This window comes from Microcebus murinus, chromosome X (assembly GCF_040939455.1).
Source record: "Microcebus murinus isolate Inina chromosome X, M.murinus_Inina_mat1.0, whole genome shotgun sequence".
NCBI classification, from domain to species: Eukaryota; Metazoa; Chordata; class Mammalia; order Primates; family Cheirogaleidae; genus Microcebus; species Microcebus murinus.
This window is the reverse complement of record NC_134136.1, coordinates 22,498,971-22,521,183: the sequence shown is the minus strand read 5'-3', so window position 1 is coordinate 22,521,183 and position 22,213 is coordinate 22,498,971. Positions and strand designations below refer to the sequence as shown.

Sequence of the window (22,213 nt, the reverse complement as noted above, 5' to 3'; positions counted from 1 at the left end):
AAAAATAAAACATTTATTGAGTGTCGAGCAGGTGGGAGGAGGTGATCGGTGTATACTTACATAATGAGTGCGATGTGCATCACCTGGAGGATGGACACGCTTGGAGCTCTGACTTGAGTGAGGAGGGGTGGCAAGGGCAATCAATATATGTAACCTTAACAACATTTGTACCCCTATAATATGATGAATTAGAAAAAAATTTATAAAAGGAAATAACACAAATCAACATCCACATATATTATAATTCTTCTAAAACTCCAATCTTCTTTTGCCAGAGGTTAAAATGTTGTTTGATTTAAATTTTCTTTTTTTGTTCCTTCTCCAGCTAACCCTTAGTGAGAATGAATAAATTATAATAATATCACAATGAACAAAGATAGGTGAGAAAAGAAAAAATGATGTAAAGCACTAGACTATGCACTCTGTAATTCTTAATCAAACTTTTGGGCTAATAAAAATGCCAAATACAATTACATAGTTAGTGATACTGTGCAGTTTGAGAGGTTTCAGTGTACTGGAATTGTTTTTATTTAATCTAAGTGAAAGTGAAGCCAGAAATAAGGTAACTGTGTTTCATAAGTGTTAGCAACAACCTCGAGAAACTTATTTCACTGAGATTTCCTACAGTTGTACAGAAAAATCCTTATGTGGCTTTTACCTTAAATGATGTAATAGGCATAATCTAATGTAAATATCTATTAAGTTTGTCTTAAAAGATGCAACATAAATGTTCAGAAACACTACAATATTGTTCACCAGCTTTGAAAAGTGATTGGAATTATGTTTAATTCAAAGAATTATATTGAAGGAGCTATCAGAGTAAACAAGAAAGTAAGCTAATTCATAGAACTGTACCACCAAAAAAGTGTATTTTACTCTATATAAATTTTAAAATCAATTTAAAATTAAATAAAAAATCTGACTTTTGAATTAACACACAATAAAAATGCATTTTTATTTTTCATAACTACTTTATTAATATCTATATTAATGAATAATAAAACATGCAATACAGACCCTGAAATAGAGCAATTAATACACATTTGCCACTGGACTACATACTGCCATCCTGGGCCATACAATATCCAACCTTCTCACTTCCAAAGCATGGCTAGAACTGCTTTGGGTACTGTTCACTTTCAGATGCTGTATGATGTCACAGAGGAGGAAACTTTCCAAAATACAAACATAAATACATATTTCATAAAATTCCAAATATTTTAAGCAGGGGTAGCATAAATTTCACACATTTTATTTCTAAAAATATCACATAAAATCACTAAACAATTGCCTTCATTTTTTTCATTTGTGCACACACATTTTCCTGAGCAGCATTTTCATTAATACTCTTGCTGTTATCAACTTGTGCTGCTTTTAAAAATCATTTACTGAAAGCACATTGGATGGTTAGTGTAAGAAAGCTACTGTGAATCAATATTTTAAGGCCTCTGCATAAAATTCCTCTGGTGTGGTAATTGGCAAATGATATAGAAAGGTTCCTGTCCACATATATTTCAGCTTCTCTTGCTCCCATATTTTCCAGGCCAATTGGGCCGGGTAGAAATAGTCAAAATACTGCCTAATAATTGTGATGAAAAGTTTATCTAAGCATGACTATAAATTTGTTTTGTAAAAAATATGAAAGAAGAAAGACAAAATGGTAACTAATAGGGAAGATATAAATAAGAATGTAAATAAACCAAAGCCTAAACAAGTACAGTTTCCTAAATGTATATTAGGAGATATACGCACCTTCAGCCTTAATATAGAAAACAAAAACAGTAATGTTGAAATATGCATGTGAGTAAAACTCACTTAATTTTTCAAGGATTGAAAAGGATTTCTTTTGCTGTGAAATGATTACATTTTAAGGACTATACAATTTGAGATTGTTTTAAATGTATTTTTCCTATTTTAATTAAAGTGTGTGACAAATATTAGTTTGGAAGGCAGAGGCTCTTCATAACTGTCACCATTACACAATAGCACTAACCATTTAACAATCATTTTTTTCTAACCAAATTTACTTAATTAAACATAAAACATTAAATAACTAAATGAGACTACACAAAATGTACTCTCTAAATATATTACATTGGTGGTATCATAGGTAAAAGCTAGCTTTTAATACACTGACACAGTATTAGTTAAAATTTGAAGATAAAGCTCAAGAAAATGATGTGTATGTACTTAGCATATAAGATACACAGTGTTTTAATACATACTTACAAATGTGATATATGAACACTATAGCTAGAAAATTAATAATCACAATATAATTCAATATGGCCACAGAATAGAATAACCCATCAGATTGAACATGTTATTATCATACAAATCATTCAATTTGAAGTTCTCATTTCAAACATAATCAAATCTTTCCTTTTTCAAGGGAAACATTTTTTAGTAAAGTAAGACATTTTGCAGTTCCAGGACTACAATTTTTTCACATCAAAAGAGCCACCTGTGAGGTTTGTCATCCTATAGCTCTCTTCATCCATTCCAAGAAAGATTTTGTAATGTGATGAGAAAGATCTCATCGAATCTGAAACCCTGGAAGTTACAGGTTTCCAAGGCCAGACCTAATGGAAGCTTAGAAAGAGAATGCATAGGGGAGAATAACTGGGCTCACACCCCTTGCCTCTTTGGCTACTCCAAGCCTGCTTCCAGTCCAAGCCTCTCTGGTACAAACCCAGAAGAGGGTGCCCAGTCATTTTATATTCTAAACACAGTCTAAATCTGATTATAAAATCAGAGTTAGAAAGGGCAATAAAAGCGTATTTGTTCATTCCTATGTCTCTAGGAAAGGTATCAAAACTTTGCCAATTTTTAGATATCAGGATTTAAGAGCCTCCCTAATAACTCAATAAATCATACTATCAGAAAAAAATCCCTAAACATCTAATTTTGGTTCCTAGTCTGATTTTCCATTAACATAGATAATAACCATTCAGATTATTGACAAATTATTTAATAATCTTTTACTTTCTCCTTTTTATCTCCTTTAAATTTGTGCATGTGTGTTTATGTGTGTAGATCATAACTAAAGGTGTGGAAAGGAAAAATGTTGAAATAATTTAAATAGAAGAAAAAATTCTCGCTCACATAATCTTTGCAAGTTTTTTGAGAACAAAAACATTCACAAGCTACTGGAAGCACTGATTTTGTCATTCTGGGTTTCTTTGTCATCCCCAGGTTTAAAATCTTCATCAACAACAATAATAGCAACAATAGCAATACATATACATAATCATATTTCAATAAACTGTCAAACATCATCAGTCCTTCAAGATTCACATGCACCTGGAAAACCAGTGTGCTCCAAATCCCTTATAATATTAACAACATTAACAAACAAAAAAGATTTTTAAAAAACATTAATTAATTTGAAATTTCACAAATTAAACAGTAGTAGTAAAAAGTTAAGAATTTATTCTACACACCAAATGAAATATGATTTAAAGAGCTTTACAATGAATGGGAACAATATCTTCTCAAAACGCTACTTAACCTGCTGGGCACATGAAGAGAAGCTTTCTTAACATTCAGTGGAAACCTTCACCAATGAAATTATACAATTACCACAGTGTATATTACAACATTTATACACAATTTAATCATAAATTACATATCTTCAAGTTACACATTGCAAAGTCTACATCTAATTTAATCGATAAGAAATATTCACCCCCCCAACCCCAAAACATCAATGGTCTCTTGGTTTAGTGTAATACTGAAACAAGACATTTTTTTTTTTAGTTTTCCTATGGAGGAAACTTAAGTTGGTGGTGTTTTATAAATTTATGAAATGTGCACATAGAAAATAATGGCCAGTTGAGAGGATAAAAGCAGAAAATGAACAGACAACAGAAGGAAACTAATGTTTCCTATGAATACTATTGTATTCTTTTCTTAGAAGGACATATTTTGTTTCATATGTGAGATTTTATTGGTTTTTTTTTGCTGTGTGGTATTGGAGTATTTCTTATTAACCCCAAGAAGCAGTCATGAACCTTATTTCTCCCTCTACACATCTCCTTGAAATTCAACACTATAATACATTTGATGTACATTATAATTATGTCTCTTGAAAAGTTTCTTCCTGACTTTAATCTTGTTATAAGTGGTTTTCTTCAGTAAGTTTTCTTCAGTAAGCTACAATGACAAAAATCCCTTAGTCTTATAGGTTAGGTATATGGTTTATTTACAGTTATATTTATTTGTTTGTTCTTTTACTGAACGTCTTTCAGTAACAGCCTATTGAACTATCAAATCAACATTAAAATATTCTTGATTTTCTCTAGAAAATAGCAGTTTACAGTCATAGCTGTAAATGAGCCATGTGTTGAATGCATCCACATTCCTTGTGATTTTCTAGGCTATTACATACAAATTCTAGAAGATAAAGCCCTGATAAATAGTGGAATATAGGCTTAAAATGGCACATACAATTTTATTTCTGATGTACTTTATAATAAACTACAAAGATTTTTTTTTTTTTAAAAAAAGAGGCCCTTTTTAGCAAATAGTTGACTAATTTGGGCACAGCTATTGCACATCAGTGTCTCGAACTCTACTAAAGAGTAGAGAAATAGGTTATAGACCTTGATCTGTACAGTTTATATATGTTTTTATTGAAATGCATATATAAATAATATGAACAATATATTCTTAGAATAAAGGTAGAAAACATAAAAAATAGGAACAGAGACAGAAACTGTAAGAGTTATTTACACTTCCTACTGTGCAGTTTTGAAGGCAAAAACGCTAACAACAAAAATACTAGAGACAAATAATAAACAAAAATGAAACAAAAAGACAAAAAAATGCTACAGTACTTATGTCTTCTAATGTTATCTGAACAAAAGTGTAGATAAACTAAAGGTAAATCTGGAAAATCAGATATCTATATGCTTTCCATTTGCTATGGACTGGGTCCACAAAAATCAAAATGGAAAAATAATCAGTAATATTGCACATGGTCATACAAACATAAAATAAATGTATAGTACATCAGAAATAGTATATACTACATGCTAATTTCTGCCATGATAAGCCTTTCTGTACAAGGGAATGTGATTTTTAAAATTTCTTTTCTTTTTTAATATATATTCTGAATTAAACCAAATTGTAAATCTATTTTTAACCTTTGACTAAGGATTTAGCTCTAGAATTATTCTGGTATCTGTTTCTATTTACATAACTATTTACAAACCTAACAATTTGGAATATTCACTGAAATTGGATCTTACAGTTTGACTATATACATAGTGTGTGAAAATGTGAAATAGCCATTTTAGCTTTACAAGGGATGTTCTTCCATAATGGGGGAATCACCCCTAGAGGATCTAGCCTTTTGGCCCGGTTTGAAGGTTGTCAAGGGAATGACTTTAATTGAATCATTACTGGAATGAAGTCTTTCAGACATGGTGTAAAACTGGGATCTTGCACTACCTTGCACCCCCTGATCAACAGAGCATAGTTCATCAGCTCCAACACTTTGCATCCAACCTTGCTGCAAACCCATTGGTGGCTGGGCCTGGCTGCGATGGAGGGCAGCAGCCTGTGCCAAGGGAGGGCTATACTGGAGAGGTGAGGCCTGTGCTGGTGGTGGGCTGTGGCAAAGTGCGGTAGCCTGTACTAGAGGAGGACTGTGGTGGAGAACAGAGGCCTGCACCGGTGGAGGGCTGTGGCACAGTGCAATAGCATGGGTCACTGGAGGGCTGTGGCAGAGAGCAATGGTCTGTGTCACTGGCGGGCTGCGGCGGCGAACAGAGGTCTGTGTCAGGGGTGGACTGTGGCATAGAATGGAGGCCTGTGCCTGAGGAGGGCTAGAGTGGGTCAGAGATGCTGGCATCCAGCAGGCATCAGAATGGCCCAAGATGAGACATTCTTGAGTGCAGTTGTCAGAGGCCTCTTCCACAGTTGGTTGAATAGTTATTTCTGCAGCTGTTGGGGTGGAGAAACAAATAATAAAATTTATATTCTAAAGGTATAATTCATTATCTACTTAAAATAAATCATATGATTACAAGAAAAGTTAACAATCTATATATAATAGAGACTTCCTGTATTCTCACAGTTGGTATTTGATTTGTTAAGAAATAATTCCTAGGAAAGCATAAACAACCAGGAGCAGGTGGATGAGGTCTCATTTTTATAATAAAGATAGTATGGCCTAGTATCCCAAATGTAGATATTTTTAATTGTATTTTTGACTATAAATGGAAACTATGGTTATTGATCTATACATCCAAGTCAGTTGAAATATGGCTCCTAACTAGCACAGAGAGAGGACATAAAAGTAAAATGAATGGGAAAACAAATCATAGGAACATATAATGAACTAACCAATTACAGCTAACAAAATGGTTAGCTATGAACAAATTACATAAATTTGGAAATATAGTTTATTGGACTCTAGGATATGTTTCTTAGTTTCAAAACTGAAATATAGACATTTCAAAGATAATTGATTTCTGTACTATTCATTTTCTGCAATCATGATAAATTAGGTATTAGCAACATAACAAACTACAGATCCAAAGTACTTATCTGTAAACTATAGTAGTTTCTAAAACTCTTTTATAAGATTTCTTTAAAGTCTTCAAATATCAGTAGATATTAAATATCAATATGTATGCCATACAAAGTCTAGCAAAATAATAGAGTTACTATATCTATATAAAAGTTGACTTCAGAGCAAGGAATGTTATGGATATAAATAAGAACATTATATAATGATAGAAAGATCAGTTCTCCAAGAAGACATATCAACCCAGAGTGTATATGCACCTAACAGAGCTTCAAAACACAAGAAGTAAAAACAGCTAGAAAAGAAAGAAGTAGATATACCTATAATTGTATTTTGAGACTACAATCCTCCTCAGAACTTGATGAAGCAAATCAAAAATCAGTAAGCAGAGGGTGGAGCAAGATGACAGACAAATAACACCGCCAGACAGAGTGTCTCTGCAGAAAAGACAGATTCTAGCAGAAATTAGAGGAAAGAAGCAAGAAGACGAGCATACAGCGGACAAGGGCCGGAAAGAGGGGTACCTGAGACCCCAGGAGACTCCACGGGAGGAGGCTGTGGAGGAGAACTAGAGGCTGAGACCACCGGACCTGCCCAGAGACCAGCGGCAAGGTTAGGTGGATTTGCTGTTTCCCCTCCCCTGCATTTGGGACTGCTGGTGGGCTCCCCAGCGGGTGGAGAGACCTGCGGACACCAGCCAAGAGACCGCCGCCGCCAACCAGCAGTGAACCTGTAGCAGACGTGGCACCAGGTTCCCAACTTCCTCCGGGCAACTCCGTGTGCACAGATCCGAGCCTCGCAGCAGGCGCCATATTGCCTCCCCCTCCCCTCCGCCGACCATACCCGTGGCTGCCCAGAGAGACAATACAGCCACCAGCCAGACGCACCTCCAGGGAAAGGGACCTTCCTGTTAGGGACCCTACAGCTGACTCAGGGGAACTCAGACTGTGAGCTCCCTACCCGCCCGCCCTCCCAGGTGCTGCTGGCACGGTGTTCCCAAGAGAACGGTACCGACTCAGAGGCTGAGAGACATAGACCCAGCTTGGGCTTCCTGTGGGTGAATTGGGACCGGAACTCCTCTTCCTGGTGGAGATACAGTTTGAACTCTGGGACCCAGAGGTCGGACCTGCAGACCAGATCCCCTGCACCGAGGGCTAGCATTGCCTAGGGCACAGAAGAGTTATACGTGAACAGCCTACTGAGGTGTGTGTGCCTCCAGGGGCGGATCGGTGCCCTAGAGAGCAACCCTCCTCCCAGGAGGAGGCCGTGCACCCAACCCAGGTGGCATTCCTGTGCAGTGAACATCCCCGCCGGCATCACAGTCCGGGGAGGCCTGGTGGCTTGTGGTCTGGCCTGCTGGCAGAGGTCCAGGAGTAGCTGTGGGGTTGGGGAGGGTGGAAAGAAGCAAGGCCCGCTCCAGACTGCTGGTCTCAGACAGCCCCACCCCCACACGCAGACTTTCTGGCTGAGCGGGGCCATTCCAGCCCCGCCCTGACAGCTTTCTGTAGAAGCAGAGAACAGAACTTTGACCCCTGCTAACGGCCTGAGGGCAGGCTTACCCAACCCAGCTCCGCCCAGAACAAAAGCAGATAACAGGACACAAAATCAACAGCATAGCCTGTTCCTCCAAGCAAACGCCACCTACTGACAGGGACAGCATCTTGCACAGCCTTTCAACGGCACCCACTGACTCAATATACAGGGAGTGGTCCAATTTCACCCACAGACACCACCTAACGACTCAGAAACTAAACAAGGTATGTGAATACCCAAACAATAACTTAAGGAAAGAAACAACAACTGATCGACATGAGAAGAAATCAGCGAAAGAACTCAGGAAATATGAAGAACCAAATGGAAAACAAACCCCCAAAGAGGAGCACCAGCCCCCTAGAAACAGACACCAACCAAAATCAGGCAACCAATATGACAGAAGAGGAATTTCCTATGTGGATCATAAGAACACTCACCCAGCTGCAACAACAACTCAATAACCAATACAAAGAAACCACAAAAAGCCTCCAGGATATGGGAAAAGAAATAGACACAATGAAGAAAAGTGTAACTGAACTCCTGGAAATGAAGAATCAATTCAAGGAACTACAAAATACAGTGGAAAGTCTCAAGAACAGGGTAGATCAAACAGAAGAAAGAATCTCAGAGCTTGAAGATAACACCCTCCAATTAAATAAATCAGTCACAGAAATAGAGCAGAGAAACAAGAGAAAAGAGCAAAGCCTACAAGAGCTGTGGGATTATGTGAAGAAACCTAATGTGAGGGTCATAGGCTTACAAGAAGGGGAAGAAGACAACACTCAAGGGTTGGACAAGCTATTTGAAGATATAATAGAGGAAAATTTCCCAGGCCTTGCTCAAAATCTTGATATACAAGTTCAAGAAGCTCAGAGGACCCCTGGGAGATTCAACGCAAACAGGAAGACGTCACGACATGCAGTCATCAGACTGACCAAAGTATCAACTAAAGAGGCCCTTCTAAGAGCTGTAAGACAAAAGAAGCAAGTAACATACAAGGGAAAGCCAATTCGAATAACATCAGACTTCTCTAGTGAGACTTTACAAGCAAGGAGAGACTGGGGCCCCATTCTCACTCTTTTGAAACAAAACAATGCCCAGCCAAGAATATTATTCCCTGCAAAACTAAGCTTCGTGTATGTAGGAGAAATGAACATTCTCAGACAAGCAAAGACTCAGAGAATTCACCAAGACAAGACTAGCCCTACAAGAAGTACTTAAAACAGCGTTACACACGGAATATCATAATAATAACCCACGAATATAAAAACAACCCAAACCCAAAGATATTAAAGGCCAGATATTACAATGGCTCAAGACAGATATCATAGCAACAACATCCAACCCAACAGAATGATCAGTAATCTACCTTACCTATCAGTTCTCTCAATAAATGTGAATGGCTTAAACTCTCCACTCAAGAGACATAGGCTGGCTGAATGGATAAGAAAATACAGGCCAAGTATATGCTGTCTTCAGGAAACACATCTAATGCAAGGATGCATGTAGACTAAAAATAAAAGGGTGGAGATCAATATTCCAAGCAAATAGGAGCCAAAGGAAGGCTGGTGTGGCAGTTCTAATTTCAGACAATTTAGTTTTTAAACTAACAAAAGTAGTGAAAGACAAAGAGGGTCATTATATAATGGTGAAGGGCACAGTTCAACAAGAAGAGATAATAGTTTTAAATATATATGCACCCAAATCAGGTGCACCCAGATTCATAAAGCAAACCTTACTGGAGCTAAGCAAATGGATTAATAGCAACTCCATAATCGCCGGAGATTTCAACACCCCACTGATGGCACGAGACAGATCCTCCAAACAGAAAATTAATAAAGAAAGTATGGACTTAAACAAAACTCTAGAACAATTGGGTCTGACTGACATTTACAGAACATTCTACCCAAAATCCACTGAATATACGTTCTTCTCATCAGCTCCCGGGACATCCTCTAAGATTGACCATATCCTAGGACACAAAGAAAATCTCAAGAAATTTAAAAAAATAGAAATCATACCATGTACCTTCTCAGATCACAGTGGAATAAAAGTAGAAGTCAACCATAACAGAAACTCACATTTCTACACAAAAACGTGGAAATTAAACAACCTCCTACTAAATGATTACTTCGTAAATGAAGAAATTAAGACGGAAATAAAAATATTCTATGAAGAAAACGACAATGGAGAGACAAGTTATCAACTCCTCTGGGACACAGCTAAAGCAGTTCTGAGAGGAAAGTTTATCTCCATAAATGCCTATAACCAAAAGACAAGAAGATCACAAATAGACAATCTAATGAAACGACTCAAAGAGCTGGAAAAAGAAGAACAGACCAACCCCAAACCCAGCAGAAGAAGTGAAATCAACAAGATCAAATCAGAACTAAACGAAATCGAAAACAGGGAAGCTATTCAGGAGATTAATAAAACAAAAAGTTGGTTCTTTGAAAAAATAAACAAAACTGACACACCATTGGCTAAGCTAACGAAAAGCAGAAAAGATAAATCTCTAATAAGCTCCATCAGGAATAAAAAAGGATATATCACAACTGATCCCAAAGAGATACAAGATATAATTTATGAATACTACAAAAATGTTTATGCACACAAACTGGAAAATGTGGAGGAAAGGGACAAATTTCTAGAAACACACAGCCTCCCTAGGCTCAACCAGGAAGAAATAGATTCCCTGAACAGACCAATCTCAACAGCTGAAATAGGAACAGCAATTAAAAATCTCCCTAAAAAGAAAAGTCCCGGTCCAGATGGCTTCACACCTGAATTTTACCATACTTACAAAGAAGAACTAGTACCTATCTTGCAGAAACTATTCCACAACATCGAGAAGAACGGAAACCTCCCCGACACCTTTTATGAAGCGAATATTACTCTGATACCAAAACCAGGAAAGGATGCAACAACAAAAAAAAAAACTACAGACCAATATCCCTAATGAATATAGATGCAAAAATTCTCAACAAAATCTTAGCTAACCGAATCCAGACACTTCTCAAAAAATAATCCACCACGACCAAGTGGGCTTCATCCCAGGGATGCAGGGATGGTTCAACATACGTAAATCTATAAATGCAATTCACCACATAAACAGAGGCAAAAACAAAGACCACATGATTCTTTCCATAGATGCAGAAAAAGCTTTTGGCAAAATTCATCACCCTTTCATGATACGAACACTTAAGAAAATAGGCATAGAAGGGACATACCTAAAAATGATACAAGCCATATATGACAGACCCATAGCCAACATCATACTGAATGGGGAAAGATTGAAATCATTCCCACTTAGAACTGGAACCAGACAAGGCTGCCCACTATCTCCACTTCTGTTCAACATAGTGCTGGAAGTCTTGGCTACAGCAATCAGACAGGAAAATGGAATCAAAGTATCCAAATAGGGGCAGAAGAGATCAAACTTTCACTGTTTGCTGATGATATGATATTGTATTTAGAAAACCCCAAGTATTCAACCAAGAACTCCTGGAACTGATCAATGAATTTAGTAAAGTCTCAGGATACAAAATCAGTACACAGATCAGAGGCATTCGTATACGCCAACAACAATCTAATTGAGAACCAAATCAAAGACTCAATTCCCTTCACAATAGCAACAAAGAAATTAAAGTACCTAGGAATATAGTTAACCAATGAAGTAAAAGACCTCTACAGGGAGAACTATGAAACACTGAGAAAGGAAATAGCAGAGGATGTAAACAGATGGAAATCCATACCATGCTCGTGGATCGGCAGACTCAATATCATCAAAATGTCTATACTACCCAAACTGATCTACAGATTCAATGCAATACCTATTAAAATCCCATCAGCATTCTTCACAAATATAGAAAAAATAATTTTATGCTTCGTATGGAACCAAAGAATACCCCAAATATCAAGAGCAATTCTAGGCAACAAAAACAAAATGGGAGGCATTAATATGCCAGATATCAAACTATACTACAAAGCTGTAGTAATTAAAACAATATTGTATTGGCACAAAAATAGGAATATGGACCAGTGGAACAGATGTGACAATCCTGATATAAAACCATCCTCATATAGCCATCTAATCTTTGATAAAGCAGACAAAAACATACGCTGGGGAAAAGAATCCCTTTTCAATAAATGGTGCTGGGAAAACTGGATAGCCACCTGCAGAAGGCTAAAACAGGACCCACACCTTTCACCTCTCACAAAAACCAACTCACGCTGGATAACAGACTTAAACCTAAGGTATGAAACTTTTAGAACTCTAGAGGAAAAAGTTGGAAACACTCTCCTAGACATCGGCCTGGGAAAAGAGTTTATGAAGAAGTCCCCAAAGGCAATCACAGCAGCAGCAAAAATAAATAAATGTGACATGATCAAACTACAAAACTTCTGCACAGCCAAAGAAATAGTCATGAAAGTAAACAGACAACCTACAGAATGGGAGATAATTTTTGCATCCTATGCATCCAATAAGGGACTGATAACTAGAATATACTTAGAACTCACGAAAATCTGGAAGAAAAAATCAAATAACCCCATTAAAAAGTGGGCAAAGGACTTGAACAGAAACTTTTCTAAAGAAGACAGAAGAATGGCCAACAAACATATGAAAAAATGCTCATCATCTCTAATCATCAGGGAAATGCAAATCAAAACCACAATGAGATATCACTTAACCCCAGTGAGAATGGCCTTTATCAAAAAATCTCCAAACAATAAATGCTGGCGTGGTTGCGGAGAGAGAGGAACACTCCTACACTGCTGGTGGGACTGCAAACTAGTTCAACCTCTGTGGAAAGCAATATGTAGATACCTTAAAGCGATACAAGTGATTCTACCATTTGATCCAGCAATCCCATTGCTGGGCATCTACCCAAATGATCCAATGATACTCTACAAAAAAGACACCTGCACTCGAATGTTTATAGCAGCACAATTCGTAATTGCAAGGCTGTGGAAACAGCCCAAGTGCCCATCAATCCAAGAATGGATTAATAAAATGTGGTATATGTATACCATGGAGTACTATTCAGCTCTAAGAAACAATGGTGATATAGCACATCTTATATTTTCCTGGTTAGAGCTGGAACCCATACTACTAAGTGAAGTATCCCAAGAATGGAAAAACAAGCACCAGATATATTCTCCAGCAAACTGGTATTAACTGAGTAGCACCTAAGTGGACACATAGGTACTACAGTAATAGGGTATTGGGCAGGTGGGAGGGAGGAGGGGGGCTGGTATATACATACATAATAAGTGAGATGTGCATCATCTGGGGGATGGGCATGATGGAGACTCAGACTTTTGGGGGGTGGGGGGAAATGGGCATTTATTGAAACCTTAAAATCTGTACCCCCATAATATGCTGAAATAAAAAATATCAGTAAGCACACAGAAGACTTGAACACTATCATCAATCAATTAGATCAAAATTGACATTTGTAGAACATTTCACTCTCAGAAAACTGGAAATAAGAGAACATCCTCAACTTGACATAGAGCATCTACAAAAAGATAACAGCTAAAAGGTGTGAAATTGAATACTTTCCCCCTAAAATCAGGTACACAGGAAAGTTGACACAACTCCTGTTCAACATAGTATTATAGAGTCTAGCTAATGCAATAAAGTAAGAAAAAGAAATGAAATGCATACAAATTTGGAAGAAAGAAACTAAAATCTCTATTCCCATACCTAAGTATTAATCTAACAAAATGTGTGCAACATCTATGTGCTGAAAATAAAATACAGAAGAAAGAAATTAAGGAAGATCTAAATGGAGAAACACATCATGTTCATGGTTTTTATTTATTTTTGGTAGATATCAACAAGTTGATACTATAATTTGTATGGGAAGGCAAAGAAATTATAATAGCCAAACAATTTTGAGAATGGAGAAAGAATTTTGCAGATTCATATGATCTGGTTTCAATATTTGCTATAAAGTAGTCCAATCATGACAGTATAATATTAGCAAAATGATAGACACATAGATCAATAAAAAAATACTCAGTCCAGAAATAGATCCACACAAATATACTCAAGTGATTTTTGACTAAGTTATTAATTCAATGAATAAAATATAGGCTTTTCAACAAATGGTGATGACACAATCATAGGTCATAAGCAAAAAATTTTAACGTGACCCACACTTTTCATCCTATAAAAGAATTAACTCAGAATCAATGAAAGATCTAAATGTAAAATGTAAAACTGTAAAACTTCTATTAGAAAATATTGAAGAAAATCTTTGTGACTTTGGGTTAGAAAGCATTCTTATTTATGACATCAAAAGCACAATATATTTAAAAATGATTAATTGGGGTTTTTGTAAATTAAAAATTTTGTTCTCCAAAAGGCTATGTAAGGCCAGGCACGGCGGCTCACGCCTGTAATCCTAGCACTCTGGGAGGCCGAGGCAGGCGGATTGCTCGAGGTCAGGAGTTTGAAACCAGCCTGAGCAAGAGCGAGACTCCATCTCTACTATAAATAGAAAGAAATTAATTGGCCAACTAATACATATAGAAAAAATTAGCCGGGCATGGTGGTGCGTGCCTGTAATCCCAGCTACTCAGGAGGCTGAGGCAGCAGGATTGCTTGAGCCCAGGAGATTGAGGTTGCTGTGAGCTAGGCTGATGCTATGGCACTCACTCTAGCCTGGGCGACAAAGCCAGCGACTCTGTCTCAAAAAAAAAAAAAAAAAAAAAAGGCAATGTAAAAGAATGAAAAAGCAAGCTGCAGACTGGGTGAAAATATTTGCAAATCACATTTGTGAGAATGGAGTTGTATATATAAAGGACTCAAAAACTCAACAATAAGAAAACAAAGGATTATCAATGTGCAAAAGATCTGAAAAGACACTTCACCTGGAAATAAGCAAATATGTTAAATAAGCATATAAAAAGAAGCTAAGCACTATCAGACATCAAGGAAATGCAAATTTAAACTACAAAAAAAAATACCATTCTATTAGAGTGATTAAAAGAAGAAACCCAAAATACCAAGTGCTCACAAGTATTCCTATCAACTGGAATCTTCAAAGAATGCTTGTGATAATCCAGAATAGCATAGGGAGTTTGGAGAACAGCTTATCAGTTTCTTATAAAGGTAAAGATACACTTGCCAAAAAACCCAGCAGTCCCAGTCCTGCATATTTGCCCCAAATAATCAAAAGCTTATGTTAACATATAAATCTATTTGTGCAAGTTTAAACAGCTTGATTAATTAATAATCACCCAAAACTAGAAACAATCCTGACTGTCCTTTAACTGATAAAGGGCTAAATTGTGGCAAACCCGTACAATAAAATACTACTCAACAATAAAAAGAAACGTATTAATGATTCCCAGAAAAGCATAGTTGAATCTCAAATAAATTTTGTTAAGTAAAAGAAGCTAGAACCAACAGTTTGCATTACATATGGTTCCTTTTATATTACATTCTGGAAATGGCAAAACAAGGATTAAAAACAGATCAGTGTTTACTGGAAGTTAGGAATGGAGGAAGTATTGACTAACAGGAGGAGTAAAAGGAAATTTTGGAGGTGATGAAAGTGATTTGATCATGAAAATGGTGGTGGATACATGATTGTATGCATTTGTCAAAACTGATAGCACTGTACAATATGAATGAATTTTATTGTATGTAAATATAAAAAGCAGTGAGTGCTTGGGAAATTATATATTTTATATATCATCTCTTACCTTCTATATTCAGTTCAGAATTTTTTACAAAAAAGTATTCTGATCAAATTAAATAGTATTGAGTACAAATATTATATATTCCTTTCATGGATTCACTGTTAGGAATATTTTTAATGCATAATTATGAAATTATAATATAATTTTTGAAAATAATGGGTAGAAATATAATACTAAAAAGGTAAACAACATGAGATTTGTTTATACGCAAAAAGTATAGCAAAAGAACTATAATTCAAAGGTTTTATAAGACATTTAGCCTGATATATTTTCTACTTTCACAAAGCTAAAAAAATGACATAGTGATTTTGTTTTTGTGCATGTTATTGAGAGACAAGTAGTAGGGCAGGAAGGATGAATTTCTTTTAGAGAAAGAAACTGTCTATTTAGATCTCTTTCTTTTCTTTTTTTTTTTTTTACTTTACAAGGATTTATTAAGAATAACAATTTTTTACCACCTTTGTGAGGTATTAAATATTTATTTATTTTTATTTCAGAATATCATGGGGATACAAACTTAAGGGATACAATGCACACTATCTGGGCGATGTACACACTTATAACTTGACTCAAATGATACAAAAGATCTCATTTTCTTAATTTTTAGTTACAACTAACAGTTAGCTATATTTGGATAGTAATACTTATATAATAATAATTAGATAGTAATAGTTAATTACATTCAACTAATAGTTAATTATAAATAACTATTATTAAAATTATAATAGTTAATTATAAGTAATATTAGAAACTATTGGTATAATTTGCATTCAAACTTAGGTTTCCAGAAAAAAAATCCTTATTCTCTTTTTCTCTCTTTGAACATGTGTACTTGCCGAGTCATAATGGCAATTCAGGTTTTGTGCACAGTTTTAAAAATCAAATTGGTATTAACTGATCAACACCTAAGTGGACATATGGGAATAACATTTATTGGGTGTCTGGCAGGTGAGGGGGGAGGGAATGGGTATATACATACATAATGAATGCTATGTGTACCAACTGGGGGATGGACACGCTTGAAGCTCTGACTCGAGGGGGGAGGGGGACAAGGGCAATATATGTAACCTTAACATTTGTACCCCCGCAATATGCTGGAAAAAAATTTTAAAAAAAGATTAAAAAAAATTTTAAAATAGAGGTTCAAATTCTCCTAAATCTTCAACAGAATATAGAGTCCAGGTAATGTCATTGTCCCATAGTGCTTAAAACCAAAAAATAGGACATAAAAGAACTGACTTTCATTAAGGCTAATACTAAGTGAAGTATCACAAGAATGGAAAAACAAGCACCACATGTACTCACGAGCAAATTGGTATTAATGGATCAACACCGCAGTGGACATATAGGAATAACATTTATCGGGTGTCAGGCAGGTAGGAGGAGGGAGGAGGGGATGGATATATACATACATAATGAGAGAGATGTGCAATGTTTGGGGGATGGTCACACTTGAGGTTCTGTCTCGAGGGGGAAGGAGGGCATGAGCAATATACGTAACCTTAACACTTGTACCCCCATAAAATACGCTAAAATAAAAAAAAAATAAAATGAAAAAATAAAAAAAAAATTTTAAAAAGACTATGTTGTCTGTTATATTATAACCATTTATTTTTCTTCATTCAGAGCAACTTAAAAAAGTGTCCCTATGAGATTCACATTTAAAATGTCCTATATGTTCTGTACAATTATTTTTAGAAATAGTTGGTAAGGTAGAGTTTTATATTTTAATGATTAATTATAAAAGCAGACATAGAAATATGAATATATGAACACACATGTAACTATGCTTTAAAACAAAATTAATGTCCTGGTGATCAATCAGAAAGTAATTCATATGGTAGCCTTAAATTTCACAACAAAATAACACATCATAGTGTGAACATTCAGCTACTTGCCTATTTATGATAAGGAAGTTGATACAAAGTCATTTTCACTGGAAAAGGATATGAGTTAGAGTCATTCTTTTTTAACGACTTTATTGAGATAAAATTCAGACCTTAAAATTCATTCATTTAAAGTGAACAATTCAATGGTTTTTAGTATATTCACAGAGTTGTGCAACCATCACCACAGTCAATTTTGGGACGTCATCAGTACCTTAAAAAGAAACCTGGTATCCGTTTACAGTCACTACCTATTTCCCTCCAAACTCCACACCCCTAAGCAACCACTAATCTACTGTTTATCTCTATAGATTTGCCTATACTGGACATGTAATACAAATGGAATCTTTTATACACTCTCTCTGGTGACTGGCATCTTGTATTTAACGTAATGTTTTCAAGGCTCATCCATGTTGTAGTATGTATCAGAATTTCAGTTCTTTTTTATTGCCCAAGGTTATTCTTTATATGGATATGTGACATTTCATTTATAAGTGATGGACATTTGGGTTGGTTTCATTCATCAGTTGATGGACATTTGGGTGATTTTCACTTTTTGGCTATCATGAATAATGCTGCTATGAACATTTGTGTGAAAACTTTTGTTCTGGGTCATATGATACTGTTTAACTTTTGAGGAACTGCCAAACTATTTTCAAAGTTGGCTGTGTCACTTTACATAAGCACTAGAAATGCATGAATGTTAAAACTCATCTACATACTTGGCAAAACTTGTCATTATCTTTTTTAATATAGACATCCTAGTGAGTAAGAAATGATATATCATTGTGATTTTGCTTTGTATTTCTCTAACTGCTAATGAAACTGATTAGCTTTTCATGTGCTGATTGGTAATCTATTTATCTTCTTTGAGAAAATGTCTATTTATATCCTTTACCCATTTTAAATTAGGTTGTATGTGTTTTTATTGTTGAGTTGTATAATTTCTTTATATGGTCTATATATAAGTCCTTTATAAGATATGTGATTTACAAATATTTTCTCCCATTCTCTGGTTTGTTTCACTTTCTTGATGATGTTCCTTGAAGCAGAAAAGTTTTGAAGTTGACAAAGCCTAATTTATCTATTGTTTTTGTTTTTGCTTGTACTTTTAGTATCAGATCTAAAATAATTTGCTTATTTTTTTATTTCAACATATTATGGAGGTACAAATTTTAAGATTATGTATAATGCCCTTGCCCCTCCTCACCCCTCAAATCAGAGCTTCAAGAGTGACCATCCCCCAGACAGTGCACATCTCACTCATTATGTATGTATATACCCATCCTCTCCTCCCCCCCTCCCACCTGCCCAACACCCAATAAATGTTATTCCTATATGTCCACTTAGGTGTTGATCAGTTAATATCAATTTGCTGGTGAGTGTATGTGGTGCTTGTTTTTCCATTCTTGGGATACTTCACTTAATAGAATGGGTTCCAGCTCTATCCAGGAAAATACAAGAGGTGCTATATCACCATTGTTTCTTACAGCTGAATAGTACTCCATGGTATAAATATACCACATTTTATTAATCCACTCATGTATTGATGGGCACTTGGGTTGTTTCCACAACTTTGCAATTGTGAATTGTGCTGCTATAAACATTTGTGTGCAGGTGTCTCTTTGTAGTATCATTTGATATTTTGGGTAGATGTCCGTAGTGGGATTGCTGGATCAAATGGTAGATCCATTTGTATCGCTTCAAGGTATCTCAATGCCAAGGCTATAAAAATTTACTCCTATGTTTTCTTCTAATAGTTTTATAGTTTCAGTTCTTATATTAAGGTTAATGATCCATTTGGAGTGATTTTTTTTTTTCAGCATGCTCTAAGGAAGGGCTCTAAAATCATTCTTTTGCATGTGGATATCCATTTATCCCAGTGCCATTTGTTGAAAGACTATTCATTCTCCATTGACTTTAATCAGCATGCTTGTTGAAAATCAATTGATCATAAATATGAGGGCTGATGTTTGGATTGTTAATTCTATTACACTTATATCCTTAGATTAGTATCACACTTAGTTGCTATAACTTTGCAGCAAGTTTTGAAATCTCAAAGGCTCAGTCATCCTACTTTGTTATTTTTCATATTATTTTGGCTATTCTAGTTCCCATGAATTCCCATGGTTTTAGGATCAGCTTTTCACTTTCTGCAAAAATCCAGATGGAATTTTGATAGAGATTGTTTTCAATTTAAAAATCAATTTGTAAAGTATTGCATCTTATAATATTGTCTTCCAACCTATGAACATGGGATGTCTTTCCACTTATTTAGACCATTAATTTCTTCAAGGTTTCAAAATTTCAGAGTACAAGATTTGCACATCTTTTGTTAAATTTATTGCTAATTATTTCATTCTATTGCAAATTGGTTAGTTTCTTTATAGGAATGTTTATTGCTACAGTATATAAATTTTTTTAATATATTGTTCTTATATACTGCAACCCTGCTGAAATAATTTAGTAGTTTTAATAGGATTTTAGTGGATTTCTTAAGATTTTCTGTATACAGGATCATATAAGCCATATGCAGTGGTTTACACCAGCTCCTCTGGAGACTGAAGTGGGAAGATCACTTGAGCTCAGGTGTTTAAGGCTGCAGGGAACTATGATTGTACCACACTGCTCTCCAGCCTGGGCAGCAGAGCAAGACTCTGCCTCTGATAAATAAAAAAATTAAAAAATCATATTATCTGCAAATGCAAACAGTTTTACTCCTTTCTTTGCAATCTGGATAGTTTTTATATATTTTTCTTGCCTAATTACCTGGCCAAGACCTCCAGGAAAATGTTTAATAGAAGTGGTGAGAGTGGACATCCTATGTCTTGTTCCTGATCTTAGGGGAATACCATTGAATATTTCTTCATTAAATATTTTCAAATTTCTCTTGTGATTTTTTTTCTTTGAGCAATTTACTATTCAGGACCATCTTGTTTAATTTCCACATACTTGTTAATTTTCCAAATTTCTCTTTGTTACTCATTTCTAATTTCCTTTTATTGTAGTCAAAGAACACATTATGGATGATTTCAATTTTTTCAATATATTGAGGCTTGTTTTATAGCCTCGCATATAGTCTAGCCTGGAAAATCTTGCATGGGTACTTGCAGAAAATACCTATTCTTCTCTAGTTGGATAGATATCTGTTAGGTATAGTTGGTTTAGAGTGATGTTCAAGTCTTCTATTTCTGTACTGATTTACTGCCTAGTTGTTCTATCTATTAATGAAAGTGATATAGAAATCTCCAACTATTATTTGTCTATTTCTCTCTTCAATTTTGCCAGTTTTTGCTTTATAATTTTTGGGGCATTGGTGTTAGCTGCATATATCTTGATAATTGTTATACCTTCCCAATATTTTGACCCTTTTATCAGGATAAAATGTTTTTCTTTATCTCTAGTAATATTTTTTAAAGTCCTTTTTTTGTACAATATTAGTGTAGTCACTTCAGCTTTCTCATGGTTGCACAGTATACCTTTTTCTATAATTTTACATTCAATTCATTTGTATCTTTGACTCTAAGGTGTATGTCCAATGGGCATATATTTGGATCTTATTTTTTTATTCAGGATGGCAATTTCTTCCTTTTTTTTTTTAATCCATTCATTTTTAATGTTATTATTGATATAGTGAACATGTCTGCCAGGTTTCTTTTGCATTAGGTGAATACATTCCAAGGTAATATCTTAATTCTTTTAATGATCTTTTACTATATATGTGTTAGTATATATGTGTGTGTGCAGGTGTGCACGTGCATGTATTATTCTCTTATTGGTTTCTAGTGCTTGCAATCTTAATTTATTGGAATTGCTTTACATTGATCATAAGTTAATTTAAGGTAGATATGGAAATATTACTCCTACATATATGTATTCCCTCTTTTGTTCCTTGTAACATATATATGCCCAAACTTCAACAATACATTGTTATTATTATTACTTTATGTATTATTTGTGTTAATGAACCTGAGAGAGGAAATGGGAAGTAGTACATAATTACAGATTTTATTAACCTTTCTATTTGTCATTTCTGGTTGTTTTCATTTGTTCCTGTGCATTTGATTTACCTTCTGTTGTCATTTCCTTACTCTAATACTTTGCTTCTACCCAACTTTTGTGTAATTATTGTTATTATATTAAATATAATAATCATTATTATATATGATATTATATATGTTATAGACACAATAATGAAATTATGTATATATATTATATATATAGAAGAGGGAATACAGATATGTAGGATTTTAAAAACTGTATATAAGCTGGAACCCATACTATTAAGTGAAGTTTCCCAAGAATGGAAAAACAAGCACCACATATACTCACCAGCAAATTGGTATTAACTGAGCAGCACCTAAGTGGACACATAGGTACTACAGTAATAGGGTATTGGGCAGGTGGGAGGGGAGCGGGGGCGGCTATATACATATATAATGAGTGAGATGTGCACCATCTAGGGGATGGTCATGCTGGAGACTCAGACTTGTGGGGGGAGGGGGGAAATGGGAATTTATTGAAACCTTAAAATCTGTACCCC

General features: G+C 35.2%; 1 protein-coding gene across 1 annotated transcript in view; it reads right to left on the bottom strand.

Annotated features, from left to right (window-relative positions):
- Window positions 1-1,024: 1,024 nt before the first annotated feature.
- PCDH11X (protocadherin 11 X-linked) overlaps window positions 1,025-22,213 on the bottom strand; it is an 859,890-nt gene continuing 838,701 nt past the window's right edge. The window contains exon 8 of the mRNA XM_075999346.1: window positions 1,025-5,949. Within this exon, the coding sequence (XP_075855461.1) occupies window positions 5,303-5,949 (647 nt within the window). The 3' untranslated portion in view covers window positions 1,025-5,302. The remainder of the gene's footprint in view (window positions 5,950-22,213) is intronic.